At 61.7% G+C, this 16,211-nt stretch overlaps 2 protein-coding genes across 3 annotated transcripts in view; one reads left to right on the forward strand and one right to left on the reverse strand.

Moving 5' to 3' along the window:
* The first annotated feature begins 312 nt into the window (after positions 1–312).
* On the forward strand, positions 313–8,060 carry CMTM3 (CKLF like MARVEL transmembrane domain containing 3). 2 transcript variants are annotated; one of them, XM_002711555.5, is made up of 6 exons: positions 313–465; positions 878–1,080; positions 4,223–4,378; positions 5,025–5,120; positions 5,445–5,565; positions 7,099–8,060. In XM_002711555.5, the coding sequence occupies exons 2-6, from the start codon at positions 928–930 to the stop codon at positions 7,125–7,127; spliced, it is 555 nt and encodes a 184-aa protein (XP_002711601.3). In that variant the 5' UTR covers positions 313–465; positions 878–927; the 3' UTR covers positions 7,128–8,060. The 2 variants fall into 2 exon arrangements, with proteins under 2 accessions (XP_002711601.3, XP_069918666.1); XM_070062565.1 differs by lacking the exon at positions 313–465 and having other exon boundaries at positions 795–1,080.
* A 364-nt stretch (positions 8,061–8,424) lies between these two features.
* Positions 8,425–16,211, reverse strand: part of CMTM4 (CKLF like MARVEL transmembrane domain containing 4) — a 70,031-nt gene continuing 62,244 nt past the window's right edge. The window contains exons 3-4 of the mRNA XM_051846868.2: positions 15,246–15,344; positions 8,425–14,533 (exon numbers count right to left, since the gene is read on the reverse strand). Coding sequence (XP_051702828.1) covers positions 14,369–14,533; positions 15,246–15,344 — 264 coding nt within the window. The 3' untranslated portion in view covers positions 8,425–14,368. The remainder of the gene's footprint in view (positions 14,534–15,245; positions 15,345–16,211) is intronic.

A 16,211-nucleotide genomic window follows, 5' to 3' on the forward strand; every position in this document is an offset into this window, starting at 1 on the left:
CCGGGGGATTGGTGATTTAAGCATCTCCCTAGCAGCCAAGAGGCCTCTTAAAGAGACCTTGAGGCAGCTGAGGGAGGGGGTCTGGGGGCCGCCTTGCGCTCCAGCCCGTCTCGCGGCTGGGGGAGGAGGGATGGGCACGCCCTGAGAAAGTCACGCTGAACTCCAGGCGCCCTGCAGTCGCGCGCGTGTGCGTGTGTGTGTTGTGTGTGTTGCGTATGTGTGTGTCAATCACGCGCGCGCGCGCACACACACACACACACACACACAGCGGGGGTGGGCGGGGCTGGGGTTCCGAGCTCACCTCCTCCGATGCGTGGGGGCTGGGGTGCAGCACCCAGGCCTGCAGCGGCCGCTTTGAACAACGGGGCTGGGGAGTGGGTGGGCGGCCGGAAAAACTCTGAGCACGCAAAAGAGACAGGAGGAGGCGGAGGCCCGGGGCCGCGGCTGACAGTACAGTCGGCGCTGGTGCGGACCGGCAAACGGGCGGGCGTCTTTGCTCTTTAGACGTCGGGGCCCCGGGGACGCGGACGCGTGCACGGCCAGGAAGTTAGATGGCAGACGAGGGGGTGCACAACTCTTCTGGGCAGGGGCTGGGGGGTGGGCGCCGCGGCGGGGTGAGTAGGCAGTGGGTCTCGGTGGCCGGGACGGGGAGCAGGGAGCAGGCGGAGGGTCCGAGGAAACCCCAGGCCAGCAACGCGACGAGGGGTCGCAGCCGTGATCAGCAGGGGGAGGGGACGCAGGGGAGGGGCGGGGCTGCGCCGAGAGGGGAGGGGAGAGGAAGGGAGGAGAGGGGCGGGGCGGGGGGGATGCGCCCCGTGCCGGGCTCGGCTCGCCTTTTTCTCCTTCCGCAGAGTCCGGGTTTCCGCTTCCCCCGCAGGCGCTGGGTGAGAGGGAGCTAGGCTGAGCCTCGGTGCCGCCGCTGCAGCCATGTGGCCCCCGGACCCGGACCACGACCCCGACCCGGACCCTCAGGCCGAGAGCGGCTCCCGGGCTGGAGCGGCGCTGCCCGCGCTGCGCGCCCTGCTGCCGCCGCGCGCCTTCCTCTGCTCGCGCAAAGGCCGCCTCCTGCTGGCGGAATCGGTGAGTGCGGCGGGCACGGGGGGCTGCGGGGGGTCCCGCTGAGACGTGGGCCTGCAGGTGGGGACGGGATCAGCTCCCAGCCCCCTGCCCGACGGCTCCTCGCGAGAGCCCGGCGAAGTTGTGCCAACTTCCCCAAGTTTCGGACTGGCGCCCCGAACTCGGAGCGCGACTCAGAGGAGAGGCGGGCCCGAACCCAGGCCTTCGGCCGCAGGAAGCTGGGGTAGGCTCTCTGGGTCCGCCCAACAGCTCCGTCCCGGCGCTGCTCAGCCCTTCCACCGGCCAGGCCAGGGCCCCAGGAGCGATCGGCCCGCGCCCACCCATAAGAACCCCGCGCGGGCCGGGGCCTCGAGCTGCGGGGCGGAGGCCGCAGCGCCTCTGGAGCAGCTGGGAGGGGTCGATGTGGAGTGGCAAGGAGCCCCCCGGGATGGGGTGAGGCCCAGGCCGCGCAGTAGGGGGCGGGGGCCGGCGGGGTGACTTCATCCCCCCGCCCCCACCGCGCACACCCCGCCGCCTGGCTCCCGCCCAGCGCCCTCCTCCTCCGGCTCGCCCCTGTCCCCTGCCGGGCGGGCCTCTTTGTCCTCCCGACCCAGGGAGGCGGCCGCGCTGTCATCCGCAGGCTCGCGTGTGGGGTGGGGGCGGGCGCTGAGTCTTTAGGGATGGGAAGGAAGAGACCCGGCGGGCGGGAGGCGGACCGAGGGGCGGCGGGAGGCGGACCGAGGGGCAGCGCTCGGCGGGGCCACTTGTTGCAGGGCCCCGCAGCCTGACGGTACCCGCCCCTATTCCCACTTCGCAGACGGGGTCCGAGGCGCCTGGCCTGACGTCCAGGGGTCTGGGGTCGGAGGAAGGAGGATGCTTCCTGGGGGCCGCTGGGGCATACCGCCCTGGGCGGGTAGCAGAAGGTTGTCTTACCTGTTCTGCCTCTGAGGTCACCAGCCCAGCACTTGCCAGACTCCCAGGGCGGTGGGTGCCCCACGGCTGGCCACCCTTCCCCACCCTAGAGATCTTTGGGAGCCACTTGGGGTGGGGGAGCAAGGTTAAATTCACCATCTGCCGGGCCGGCTGTGCCCAGAGCCCCCTGGTGGAGGGGGAATCCAGGCCCAGGAGGATCAGAAGTGGGGGAGGGGGGAGGGGGGCTGCAGAGACCCCCCCTCTCTTCCTGGTCCTTCCGGCCCCAGGCCCAAGCAGGTGGGGAGGCTGCCCCCAGCCATGGAATGCTGTGGTGAGGCCAGGAATGGGGAAACCGGCGTCTAAGGGGGATCCCCCAGACCAGGCTAGGGGGGTGGGGGAAGGAAGTGCAGGTCCTTTGCCCCACCTCCCTGGGAAGCCCTGGCGGCCTCAGCCCCTTTCTATGCCTCAGTTTCTTATGTGCCCAAGAGGGGCTCAGCCCCTGCCCCACGGGGGTGCCCTGGGATCCAGGCAGCTCACTTGCCTGAAGCAGCCGCAGTGCTTCCTGTGGGGTAGCCAGGGCGGCCCCATGGGACCGCCGGGCCCCACTCCAAGCTGCTCAGCCGTGGACACGCTCAAACCCAGCCCCCGGGGACAAAAACCAGCTTCTCTCCGGGACCCACAGGTCAGCTCAGGCCTGGGTTCAAATTCTAGTGCCCTCTTGGTGGAGACACTGAGTGGGGTGGCCCTGAAGGTTGCAGGTGGTACCCACAAGCCTCAGCGGGTGCCAGATGCCGGGGAGCCACCACACGCCTGCCGTGTGCAGGCTGGGCTACAGTAGACGTTGTGTTCACAAATCTGCTTTATTTATTTCATTGGAGAGAGAGAGAGAAATCTGCCATCACCTGGCTCACTCCCCAGATGCCCCCTAACATGCAGGGCTGGGCTAGGCTGAAGCCAGGAGCTTGGAACTCATTCCCGGTCTCCCATGTGGGTGACAGGGAGCCAACTGCTGGCGCCATCACCTTCTTCCTCCCAGGGCGCACAGTAGCAGGAAGCTAGAGGTGGAAGCAGCGCTGGGGCCAGAGCCCAGGTGTGCTGATGGGGGATGGGCGTCCCAAGGAGGTTCTTAACCATTGCACCCAATGCCTGCCCGGGCCCTGCTTGGACATCCCCTTTCACAAGGCCGTGTGGAAGAGGCAGCCTTCCCAGCACCCGTGCGCCCTCCACTGGCTGCTCTAGGAACCTTGCAAGTATAGGAAGGCACTAGAACATCTCCCACGCTGCACAATAATGGACGCTTTGGGGTGGGCGTTGGGTTAGCGCTTGTGACCCCACGTCCCATATCAGAACTCTGAGTCCCGGCTGCTCCCTGCTGACGCACCTGGGAGGGCCGCAGACGATGGCCCAAGTGCTTGGGTCCCTGTGCCACCCCATGGGAGACCCAGAGTCACTTCTGGGCTCCTGGCTTTGGCCTGGATGGTTTTGGGTTTTTTTTTTTTTTTTTAAGATTTATTTATTTATTTGAGAGGCCAGGAGCCAGGAGCTTCTTCCAGGTCTTCCATGCGGGTGCAGGGGCCCAAGGACTTGGGCCATCTTCTACTGCTTTCCCAGGCCACAGCAGAGAGCTGGATCAGAAGGGGAGCACCTGGGACTCGAACCGGCACCCACGTGGGAGCCAGCATTGCAGGTGGAGGTTTTACCTGCTGTGTCACAGCGCCGGGCCCAGTCCTGGCAGCTATTTGGAGAGTGCACCAGCAGTGTCTCTCCCTCTCTCTGCCTTTTAACACCTTCCTGTATTTGCTTTGTCACCCGTCGATCTATGTGTCTGTCAGTTCACTCTACATGGTGATTTTCCAATAAGTTGGAGACCTCGGTATGCGTCGAGTCTAAGCACTTGGGCATGCACTTCCCCGAGGTTCAGGGTTTTTCATTTCTCGGATAAAATTTATATTCGGTGAGCAAACCCTTAGCTGGGGTATGACTTAGGAGACCGGTTGCTGTTTGCTGTGGGTTCGCCCCACAGTTAACCCCATCTGAATGGAGCGGATTCTGCCATAGAACCACTGTGGGGTGGAGGTGGGGGCGGTCTCCTGGGAGGTTGGGGCCTGGGCGGGGAGCTGGTGTGGAGCAGGACTGGGGACAGCACACGTGGGCCTGGGTCCCCAGCTGCAGGGCGCTAGGCAGGTGACTTCCCTGTCCTATGGGGCCTGGCTGGGAGGGGCTCTGACCTCTGCCCTCAACCCCTCCCCCACAGGGCCTCTCCTTCATCACCTTAATCTGCTACGTGGCGTCCTCCGCGTCCGCCTTCTTCACGGCGCCGCTGCTGGAGTTCCTGCTGGCCCTCTACTTCCTCTTTGCCGATGCCATGCAGCTGAAAGACAAGTGGCAGGGCCTGTGCTGGCCCATGATGGTGAGGACAGGGCTGGCCGTCCATCGCAGAGGGGCAGATGAGGAATCCAGCCTTGTGCCTCTGGGGCCCGACCCTCGGATGTCCCCGAGGGCGGCTTGCTGTTGGAGGCCGCCGGATAGCCGGATCCGGCCCCTCCGGCTCAGAGGCGATATGCCTGGAGCAGATTCCAAGCTGGGCGCTGGAGACAGCCTTTGGCCACCAGGTGGCGCTGGTGCTCCCAGCGCGCGGCCTTGGAGGAATGAGCCTCAGCCGCAGGAATCCTGGCCACGCGGGTTAGCTGAGGACTTGCAGGGCTTCCCAGACCTTGTTGTCACCTGCAAGGGCCCAGAGCCCCGCCAGTGGGCTTTGTGGGATGACGAACGTCACAGAGGAGCAGCAGCAAGGGCCGCACGGGAACTCTGGCCTCCTGGCCTCACCCCGGCCTCTCTGCACCCTCTGTCTCCAGTTCAGGGAGGGATAGCGCATCAGTCGTGGCAGGCCCAGGGTCAGGTTCCCTAGGGGGGGCGGGTGACACGTTTCCAGTCTCTGCCTGGACAGCAGCCCCAGTACAGCAGGCAGCGCCTGGTGGGCGGGGCCGAGATGGGATGGGACCCTGGGGGACCCCCGCAGGTGAATCCTGCCACACGCCACACCCCTCTCTCCCCAGGATTTCCTGCGCTGCGTCACCGCGGCCCTCATCTACTTCGCCATCTCCATCACGGCCGTCGCCAAATACTCAGATGGGGCATCCAAAGCAGCGGGGGTGAGCGACTGCCCCGCCCCGGGGAGGGGGTGCCCCGCGGTGTCCCCTGGAGTTCCCGCTCCCCCGCCTGAAGCTGCGGGTGCCCCCTCGGGGTGCTGGGGTGGGGGCTGGGCACGCCTTCCCCCGCTCTGGCCCCTGGGCGCTCCGTGGGGCCCATTTCTTCTGCCCTGAGGCGTGATCAGCTATTTGTGCAACCGAGTTTGCAGCGTTTTCCCCTTCCCAGTCCACGGCTTGGAGGCACCTGTGTCTGCCCTTCCATGGCGCCTCAGCACGGCTCTCCCGGGGCCGGGTACGCGGCCGACACCCTGCCTGCCGTTCCCACAGGTGTTTGGTTTCTTTGCCACCATCGTGTTTGCCATCGACTTCTACCTGATCTTCAACGACGTGGCCAAATTCCTCAAGCAAGGGGACTCTGCAGATGAGACCACAGCCCGCAAGGCGGAAGGTGGGTGGCCGGTGTCCGTTTCTGGCTGGGGACTCCAGCTGCCCGCCCCGGGCACGCTTGGCTGGGTAGAGGCAGGGCTGTGAGTCGTTTCGGCAGCCTGGTTCTCACGTCCCTTCCTGCAGCACCGAGCACGAAGCCAGGCCCCTCGGGGCCTCTGCCTTTCCGGCGAGGGCAAGCCCAGAGCCTGCCTGAGCCCCGGTGCCACACCGCACTCCCCCTGGACAAGTCCCCAGAGCAGCCGCCCGCCTCTGCTCAGCTCCCCCTGCGGCCTCACCTGCCCAGGGACCCCGGCTGGCATCCAGACGGAGCCCACAGGCTCCAGCTTCTGCGGGTTTTGCTTCTCAGGAGAGCGTAGCAGCCATGCAGGTTCCCCCCCTCTGGCTCTGTGAGGCTACCCCACAGAGCTGTGCCGACCAACCGGCACATCCTCTGTGCGCTGTGTCTGGCCAGCGTAGGGCCTGTGGGGTGGCCTGCAGGAGGAGCCAGAGCACACTCAGTCACAGCCTAGAGGCACAGAGCAGCATCAAATGCCAGGAAGCCCAGGAGCTAACGTGGGATGGGCTAACCTGCCCCGCCCCCTCCACAGCCCCGGGGCACCTGCAATGCAGAGGCCAGGGCCCTGTGGGCGGTGTGGGCGGCGTGGGCCATGTGGGCCGGCAGCCCCAGTGGCTCCGTGCAGCTGAATCCATGGGCTGTCCTGCTCAGCACTGAATTCCCCCAGCCTGAGTGTCTGTGGCCTGCTTCTTCCTGGGCCCTGTGTCAGACACGGGGGGGCCACGTCGGCCGAGATGCCTGGTTTGTTCTTCTTAAGTACTTGGAGAACCTCAGGTCCATGGGGACTTCAGGAAAGTTGAAGTAAAAATGGAACGCGAAGATGTGCCTTTTGCTGCAGAGAACTGGGATGCACGCGTGTGGGTTTCTCAGAATATGCATTTCCCATGAACCTTGTATTTATTTTTTGCTGAAGATTATTCCCGGCCCGTACGTTAGACCTGAACATAGCACAGTCTACACAGATCTTACCAGCACAGCCCGGCAGGAGGTTGAAGGGAAGTGGGGGTTTAGGGACGTTTCTCCAGACGGCTGGGGGCCCCAGGTGGCCTCGCTGGCCCCAAGCCTGCAGCAAGAGCTGACGAGGCCAGGGAGGGCTCATGACTGGGTGCTTTCCCTTCCTGGGGTGTGCGGCTCCCGAAGGCTCCACTGGGGAACCTCGAGACACCCCTCACAGCCCTTATATCAAATTATTTCTGATCACAAATAGACCAAGGATCGGGGGGCGGGCTATAAAATGGCCAGAGAGAGGCCACTGGGCTGTCCTCGCCTTTTCCTGAAGCTGGGGTGCCAGTGTACCCGACACCCCCAGGGGGAAGAGCCCGGGGGCAGGGGGCATCTGCGCTTGCAGGGGTGGGGTGGGTGCCCACTTGCTGCCTGAGGGGAAGGGGCTCCCTGTGGAGGGGCTTGGGCCCTGGGCTCCCCAGGGTCCGGTGCCGGCACTGCTGCCTCCAGCCGGCACCCTCTCTGCCTTCCTTTCAGAAGAGAATTCCGATTCGGACTCCGACTGAGGCCTTCGCGCCTGCGCCCTGCTGCTGGGAGTGTGGCCGGCGGGGGACACGGCGTGGGGGGGAGGCTGCGGCCACTGCAGGTACAGCTGGAGCAGGCCTCCTGCAGCCTCGAAGTTCTGCCCTGAGCCCAGCACCCAAGACTGCTCCCCTCGGCTCAGCACTGTTGAACCACTGTGTGCACAGGCTGGGGGGTCTCCCCATTTGTGTCTCATGGGCCTGACACCCTCCACCCTCTCCGCCAAAATTAAGCATGGGCAGCACCGCCCTCGGGGGGCTCTGTGTGCCACTGACAGAGACCCCCGCGGGCACGTGATGCTCCTGAGTGAGCCGGGTGCTTTGCTGAGGATGGCCCCGCCCAGGGGCTTGTGTTCCAGCAGCACCGTGTATCTTCCTTGTCCTTGAAGCAGGGACAGAACTGACCTTTGCCTTGTCATCCGGGGCCCTGGCCCCCACAACTGACACCTCCCGCCTCCCTCGGTGACAGGGCCTCTCTGGGGCTGACTTCCCAAGGAGAGCCCATAGGCCAGTTGCCATGGCCCAAGCTCAGAGGCGACCAAGGACGTAGCAGCGACAGTGTCACGAAGGGTAGCTGGGCAGGCCCAGCTACACCTCCCTCTTCCTGGGGACTGGCTAGCAGGCAAGAGGCTCTTGGGACCCTCAACGTCTGGACACCCAAGCAGGTCTGCAGACCACCTCCCCCGAGAGGAGACGCGCCTTCTTGTGTTTGTAAGGACTTACCATGTATGCACCTTCGATGGGATTTTGTAACTTTTTATAATTTTTATACACATACACAAAAGCAGCTTCTTAACCAAAAGGCTTCACACGTGAGCCAGAGTCGTGGGCATTCGTACCCTTGATCTTTGCATGTGGATCTCCCACCCTGAAGAGAGCCATAATGAATGAATTAAACCAGGCTGCCCGTGCTGGGAATGTGTGTGTCTGCTATGCCACCCCCAGCCAGAGCAGGCTGCACACCCCACCCCGGGGCTCAGGGGCAGCGCACTGGGTGGGCGGCAATGCACAAGCCACCAGTGCGCCTCTCACCCCGTCACCACCCTGTTCCACACCCAGGGAACCCGGCCCCGGGCCCTCGCACATGCAGGCCATGGCCCCGGCAGCTTGCAGCTGGTTTGGAAGCTGCTGGCCTGAGACACCTCAGTGTCGAAGGCCCTGGTTGGTGAACTGGCCCGAGCTGACGGAGCACCGGCTTCCACACCCGACACCCGAAAGGAGGTGTGAAGAACGTGCGGGGGACACAGGCCCCACGGCCCATCGGCAGGGAGGGAGACCGGCGTGCGTTTACGTGTCCATTTATTAACCAGGAACTCCTTCATGACAATTTAGTACAATATTAGTGATTAGTGTTGACAAAATTATTTCCCTCTACATACAAAAATACAGATTTGCACACTATGAAAACAAGACAAGTACCATGAAAAACGGGTCCTTCAAAGGAAACTACGGGGGCCACATCGGCTGGGCCCCCCCCCCCCCCGGGCGTCCCTGTCCCCGTGAGAAGCCAGGATGGCAGCTGTGCAGAGTCCAGAGTTGGCCGAGCGGCACCACCTCAGAACGGCCGGATCTGTGTCCGAGCTGTGGAGAAGACACAGGCCTTGGAGGAGCAAGTGAATGGTCACTGGATGCCGCCCCGCCCCCACCCCCGCCAGAAGCGCTGCCAGGGGAGGTGCCCCTGGGTGATTAAGTTGCAAAGTGATTACTTAGCTGTCTGACTTCCTGGGTGGGCAGATCATTGAGGGTGGGGGGCCGAGGGCTATGCACACACACACACACACACACACCCCTCCCCCATCTGCAGCGGCCCAGCAGGTGTCCCGGGATGTGACTCAGCCCCGGAGATGGGCAGGGGCCTGCTCGCTGGGCCGCAGGTGCCCCGCGCTGCCGGGGCACAGGCAGGGAGCCAGACGCAGGCTCTCTCTTCGAGATAGGGCAACCCTTCCTCTTCCTGTTCTGAGGTGAACAGTGGCCCTCCACACTGATTGAGTGGATAAAAGATGCCAGATGCAAGCCCACCAGTTCATAACGAGGTCACAGAAGTGTACTCTCAGATGACTTGAATCAGCAGAAACGTGGTACTGGGGGGAAGTGGCAGAGGAGACTGGAGCCGCGGGGTGGGGGGGGTTCTTTTAAAAAATACATATGAAGTTTAAAGCGCTGTGGAAAGCAATAGTAAAAGGACACAATCTAAACTCATGCTACAAAAATAGTGTTATCTGGTTTACCTAAATGTACATCTTTTTTTCCGACTCCATGATTGACAAGAGTGCTTCAGTGACGCATGGAAGGCACCAAAGGTGACGTGAGTGTTTGTCTTAAAATATACAAAGAATTGCCTGCTTTGCAAAAAGAAAATGATACACTCACACTTGTAATAAATAGCTTAGTGTTTCTGCCTCGGGTTCCTGAACCCTTGCGTGTTCAACATATACAGATCGTCTCCCTGGGGAGCGCGTCTCCCTGGGTCGCGCTGTCTCAGAAGGAGCCATGTGGAGCAACATTAAGTTATGAGAGCACTGATTTGGTCCGGACAGGCCCGTCTGACCACAAGGCAAAGTTGGGAAACTCATTTCTCTGTGGGTTACTACGTGGAAGGGTTGGGAGCAGGCGGCCCCCTCTGGGGGCCAGGCCCAGGCCACTCCTGCCAGGGTCCCCGTGTCTCTTGGCAGTTTCGGATCAGGCCTGACTCCCACACGCACCGTCCTCACCCTCTTGGTTTGCAGTCCCTCTCCTTGCAGGCGCAACTGTGAGAAACAGCTGGCCCTAAACCCCAGCACGAGGCTGATGCAGGAGGCGCGACACCTCCCACCTGGCGATCAGAGCCATACAAGTCTCGGCGGCTCACCGGGCGCGCTCAGCACCGTAACCTAAGGCCTTTGTGTGTTCTGTGCTGCAGCCGCCCTGCCACCCAAGGGTGCAGGAGAACAAGCCGCCTAGGGAGAGCAAACTAACCCTGCGAGGGCTCACGGTCCAAACTCTACCCTAGATAGGTCGCCAGCGACTCCGGCTCAGCGGGTCTGTGGGTCACTTGCTTTTCTTTACTGTTTATGGAATAAGGAAAACCAGAAATGAAAAGAATTTTAAAAATCCCAAAGGTTGGGAAATCGTACCCACAAGGACAAGAACATATTCCAGACAAGGAAGGGAGACCAGGCCAGGACACGCCCATTTCAGGGCCACATGCACACGTGTGTACAGACGATGTGTGCTATGAGAAAAGGCCATGGAAACCTCTCTTCCAGAACCTTCCTCAAGAGCTAACAGACGCTGAAGGCGTTTTTCCTTGAGAGTGTTTAAAAGAAACAAAATGTCAAACATGGCGGTGAATGACTTTCCCGACCAGGCCTGACTTTCATGGCACCTTCTACAGAGAGGGGAACTGGCAGACTCACAGCTGACGAAGCACAAGGGTGGTAGGGGCTGGCCTGCGTCCTGCCTGGGAGGACATCTGAGCCCAGACCATGGGTTCCCAAACAAGGCGCCGGGAGCCCGCCTCTCCCTGGCAAACCAGTGTCCGGCACTCAGCTCATGCCCCATGCTGACTGGGACACTTGGTTGTGTGGCGAGACCCAGGCTGGGGGTGCTGGGGGATCCCTCTCTTCCCCCCTGTCTCCCACGGACCCCTGCACAGCCCAGGGAGCCAGTGCAGATGCAGTCACACAGCCCAGGGACGGAGTCTGAAGACCCCATAGGCTAAGAGCAGACCCCGGCAGCACCAGCCACTTGTTTGCTCAGAATCAGCCAGCAGCCCCTGGCTAGAAAGTGTGTTCTCTGTGATTTCTCTGTGAACGCCATCTGGAGAGAATGCCAGTCGCTTCGTGGCTGCTCTGGTTGCAGCGTGGCTGGCACAACAGGAACCACCGACCTCATCACAGCCTTTCGGGATCACTACGTCGGCCCCGTGTCTCTCCAGCTGTTTGGGACAGGTTCTGAGACAACCCACAGGAGGTCTCGTGCAGACAGGGCCCCGACTGTGGCGCGCCTCTGAGCGCACACGCACGGGTGAGGAGCTCCCTCGGAGAAGCACATGCAAATCCACGAGAAGACACGAGCTCGGGCCACGCACAGGCAGGACAGGACACGCACCAGGGTTACTCGAGGCTCATTCGTGGCAAGCAAGACTTCACAGAACACACAGAGAACTCGCGTGGGCGTACAGAATCCTTGTTGCTTTGTCTCAGAGCCCCCCGTGGCTTGACCAAGTCTAAACTGCGAGGAAGGCTTCAAAGAAGGGCGGACGAGAGTGGCAGCTCCAAGAGGCTGGGGTCTTCAGTGGAGTCCCAGCTCTCGCAGGGACCCGCGAGTGCAGGTAAGACGCGCTGCGCCTGTGTGCCAGTGTGCGCCCTCCTGCTGGGGGACGGTTGCGGGCACTGAGGACACAGCCGGCCCTGCCCATGCTCGGGCTGCCGAGACCTTGCTTTGCTTTGCCATAATCGACAGAAGTCACCTCCCTTGGGTGGCTGTGTTCTTTAGCTCAGCCTTCCGGATGAGACTCCAGGCTGGGACTGCCTTTGCCCTCTCCCAGCTGTGCATGGGGCCACCCGTCCTCGGGCCTTCATGGTTGTGGTCCCTACAGCAGGGACGGTGCGGGGAGGGGTGCAGCGGTTCCCTCCTGGCAGGGAACCAGCCCCTCCCAGCTCACTGCCCAGGCGGCCTTTCTCCGGAGGCAGCAGCGCCGGGCTTCAGGCACGTGTTCCTGAGGGCTAACTGCACAGGCTCCCTGCAGGCCCAGCGGAAGGGAAGCGACATGAAAGCCAATACCCGCCCGCTCAGAGGCCCGGAAAAACCAGTCAGGCTGCTTCAGCCTCCAAGTGCCCCCAGCCTGACGCTGGCCCACATCAGAACCATTCGATGCAGATCTATGCTTCCTTCCAACTGCAGAGGTCGTCGTAAGGCCCCGATCTGGATGGTCTTCTGTGCGAGGTGCCCTCGGGTACCCCAGGGCCGGCCACAACCCCCTCCCGACGGCCCTATAAGTGGAGCTGGGCGATGGTGCCGCCTGCCGTAGAAGTGTGCCCGGCCACCTCTGGTCCCAGCGGGAGCCAGATAAACCGCGTGGGCAGACTCAGAAGCCACGGGGGAGGGAAGGATGTTAGCAGTTACAGGGGCAAAAATCGCCGCACGGATTGCGTCACCAGGCTGTGCACCTGCTCCCAGGTCCCACGAGGCACGTGGGCTCCTCCTCGCTGCCTGGCGTCAGCTTCGGAGCTACTCCTTGGACAATCAGCTGTCTCCTTACCCCAGACCTGAAACCGGCTTTCCGGAGGGCACTCGGGAAACCTGACTTCAAAAGGCTCAGCCTTCCCTGACTCAGGGCCAAGCGACGGGGGCCCCCAGGAGATTTCTGAGAAAGCTCAGGGTGGCCCCTCCTTGTGGGCGCAAGGGGTGAAGGCTCTGGGACTCCCGGAGGGAAGCCAGTCCCATCCTCACTGAGCAGACACACTCGACAGATACAAAATAAATACAGAAAATGAACAGATGAAATCCCCATGCCATACTCTCCACCCCGAATCACAACATAAAGTAAGTTCCAAGTTTGTGAAGCTTGACTTGTATCAGTGCCTGACACCCAAGGGCTGGGCGCAGGCCTCTGGGGGAGGGGGTGGGGGAGGAAGGTACCTCCAGCCCAGCTGCGCCAGCCCGAGGTGGACGTGGTGCTTGGACACACGCCCTGTGGGCCACTGCCCCGGCCAGGAGCTGTGGCAGAACTCGGACTGTGCGGGATGCTGGGTGTAGTGGGCTTATCCCTGACCCTGACCCTGACCCTGACCCTTCAGAGACAGCTTTGTACCATTTCCTGGAGAGGCCCCAGCCCGGCGGTGCTGCCGGATGAACTCCCCCACACCTTGCTGGGAAGAATCCACTATGCAGGGGTGCAGGGGCGCAGGGGGACACTCCTCCACAGCCCGCTCTCCCTGCTCTGAGGCTGTCATGTAAACATTCGTCAGGCTGGGGGCCTGGGGCCTCTCCCCAGGGCTGCGGAATCCTCCCAGCCATCAGGCTCGCTGCCTGGGGAGGCGAAACCCAAGGGAGGTTTGTAAACATTGAAAGTGGCTCCAGGAGTGAACACCGGACAGGCAAAAAACATTTTTCCATCAAAGATAAAATTACTCAAATTAAAAAAAAAAAAAAACCCCTAAGATGTGAGAGAAGCTCATGGAACTCACGCATCTCAAAAAATATCTGCACTTGATTATGAATCAATCAAAAGCCTTAATGAACCAGGATTCTTCCCGGCCTGGGGTCCACAGTGTGACACCCATGGTGGCGACGGGTGATGACTGTGCCTCCTGAACGCCGCTGGGAAGATGCGCCCTGTGCGTCCAGATCCTGGACCGGTCTACACAGGCAGAGGGCAGGGGTGCAGGCGGATACCTCCTACAGACACACCCCCTCCCCGTGGTCCCAAACCCGACAACAGGGCAAGCACCTTGGCTGCTGCAGTGGACCACGATTCTTTGCTGGTTCTGCCTGAGAAGGTAAAATTCCAGCGACTCTGCAGTTCAGCCTCAAAGGACTCAGGGACAGGAAGGAAACTGGAAAACAAGCTGGCCCCCGTGTTCCCGGAGGAGAACCTGGGGCTCAGAGGTGTCACTGGAACAAGAGTCGGGAGACTGCGCAGTGGGGTGGGTGACAGGAGTCAGCTGTCCCAGCTGCACACGGCCTGCCCCACCCCCACGGAGCCCAGGCCCAGTCAAGAGCTCCACCAGCATTCCCCTGCCAAGACCCTGATGGTCGTCTGTGGCCTTGGCCGTGCTGGCCACCTGAGTGTCCTGGGTGTGGATGACAAGCAGTAGGGCCACCCTGGCAGACAGGCTCACGTGACCCCAAGCAGGACCAGGGTCTCACACAGGGGCTGCTGCTGGCCTCCCAACCCCACGGCTCGGCCCTTGGTGCCCACCCCTTCTTGGGAGCAGCCAGGTTGAATCCGAAGTCTTGACTCTTCACAGGCACAGGGGACAGTGCGGTTCAGGGTCGGAGGGGCGCCTGTGCTCTGAGACGGTGCACACGGAAGGTGGACCAGGGCGGTCGGCCACCCCGCAGGACGTGGGCCTTCGCAGCCTGCCACGGGCCCATGCTGTGCCATCCTGGAGACCCCTCCCCAAGCGGCACTTCTACCCAGGAGGTCACCATTCCACCGAATCACGCAACAACCGGATGTGCCGAGGGAGAGGGGCTGGGAAGGATGGGCCGAGAGCCGGCGGGGGGCGGCCTGGCGCTCCTCACGTGTCCAGGCGCTGGATCTCTGGGCGGCTGTCCACGTCCCGGGACTCGGTGCGGGCGCGGATATAGTCATTGGCGCTCTGCTGGCGGACACTCAGCCTCCATTTCTGCACAGCCAGGAACGTGTTCGCCGCATACGCCGCCGTGGCCAAGAAGCCAAATATCTGCAACACACAGGCACGGTTGGTCCCGGGCCCCCGACCCGAGCCGCGGGCAGCCCTTCCCGCTGGACCCCGGCATGCGCCTGCCCTGTGCAAGGCCGTGGGTGTCGGTGGAAGAAAATCCCGCCTGACCGGCAGATGGCCTAGGGTCCTAATGCAGTATTCTGGACCTTTTAAAGGTCACCAAAGGACCTCTTTCCCAGCACCTCCGTGGCCTCTGGACAAAGGTGAGAAAACACACTGAAGGTGAAAGTGAGGGACGCACGTGTGAGCCTCACACTGGGCAGTGGGGCTGGCCTCTGCTGGCCAGCGGCCTCACCTGGCAGCTCCAAGGTGACAAGCAGAGGGCTTTGATTCTTTGATTAAGTGGTACCTGGGAGAGCCCCGCGTTTAAATTTTTTAATAAACTTTTTAATCCCCACCCCAGCTATGAGCGTGAAACATGTTCCTGTGAACCCAGAACAACACGGGAACGCAGGGCCGAGGGAGTGAAAGCCTCATGCTCCCTGGCCCCCACCCCAGCATTCCACCCGCAAGAGAGAAGAAGTGCCTGGCACTGCCAAGCCGCGCAAGACGGGGTCCCATCACTGTCAGCCAAGCAGTAGCTGAGGGCGGCGGGTGGGCAGGACACACGCCGGGGACAGGGGACAGAAAGCCACAGGCGGGGCCCTGTCGGCTGTGGCTCACCCACACCCCCGCCCCCGAGTTCGCTTACCACGGCGGCAATTTCTGCTCCAGTTTTGTGGTTTAGAGCGGCCAGGGCAATGGAGGCAATGAAGAAAAAGAAAGTGCTGAGTCCAGTGTTGACCAGATCCTAAAGGAGAAGAGACAAGACCTCTGCAAAAGGACTGTTTCACCCTTTTGCTCCAAGAACAGCTGAACCTTGGACACACGAGATCTAACCTCTCGGGCACAGCGGGTAAAGCCGCTGCCAGTGAAGCTGGCCTCCCACATGGGCGCTGCTGGTTCGAGTCCCGGCTGCCCCACTTCCAATCCAGCTCCTCGCTAATCTACCCAGGAGAGCAGCAGAGGATGGCCCAGGTGCTGAAGCCCCTGCACTGACATGGGAGCCCTGGAAGATGCCCCTGGCTTCAGCACGGGCCAGTCCTGGCTGTTGCAGCCATCTGAGGAGTGAACCAGCAGATGGAAGATCTCTCTTTTTCTGTTTCTCCTTCTATCTCTGCAATTCAATTAAATAAATAAACAGATCTTTAAAAAAAGAAGAGAGGGGCCAGCACTGAGGCATAGTAGGCTGGGCCTCCAGCTGCAGCGCTGGCATCCCATGTGGGCACCGGTTGGCATCTTGGCTGCTCCTCTTTCGATCCAGCGCTCCGCTGTGGCCTGGGAAGGCAGTGTAAGATGGCCCACGTGCTTGCCCCTGCACCCGCATGGGAGACCTGGAAGAAGGTCCTAGCTCCTGGCTTCAAATTGGCCCAGTCTGGCCGTTGCAGCCACTTGGGGAATGAACCAGCAGACAGAAGACCTCTCTGTCTCTCCCTCTCTCTGTCTATAACTCTACCTCTCAAATAAATAAATAAATAAATAAATAAATAAATAAATAAATAAAATCTGAAAGCAAGCAAGCAAGCAAGCTTGTATCCCACACCAGAGTCCTGGGTTTGATCCCTGGCTCCACCTGATTCCAGCTCCCCGCCAGTATAGGCCAAGGCACCATGTAACT

The sequence above is a fragment of the Oryctolagus cuniculus genome, chromosome 18 (genome assembly GCF_964237555.1).
Source record: "Oryctolagus cuniculus chromosome 18, mOryCun1.1, whole genome shotgun sequence".
Classification (NCBI taxonomy): Eukaryota; Metazoa; Chordata; class Mammalia; order Lagomorpha; family Leporidae; genus Oryctolagus; species Oryctolagus cuniculus.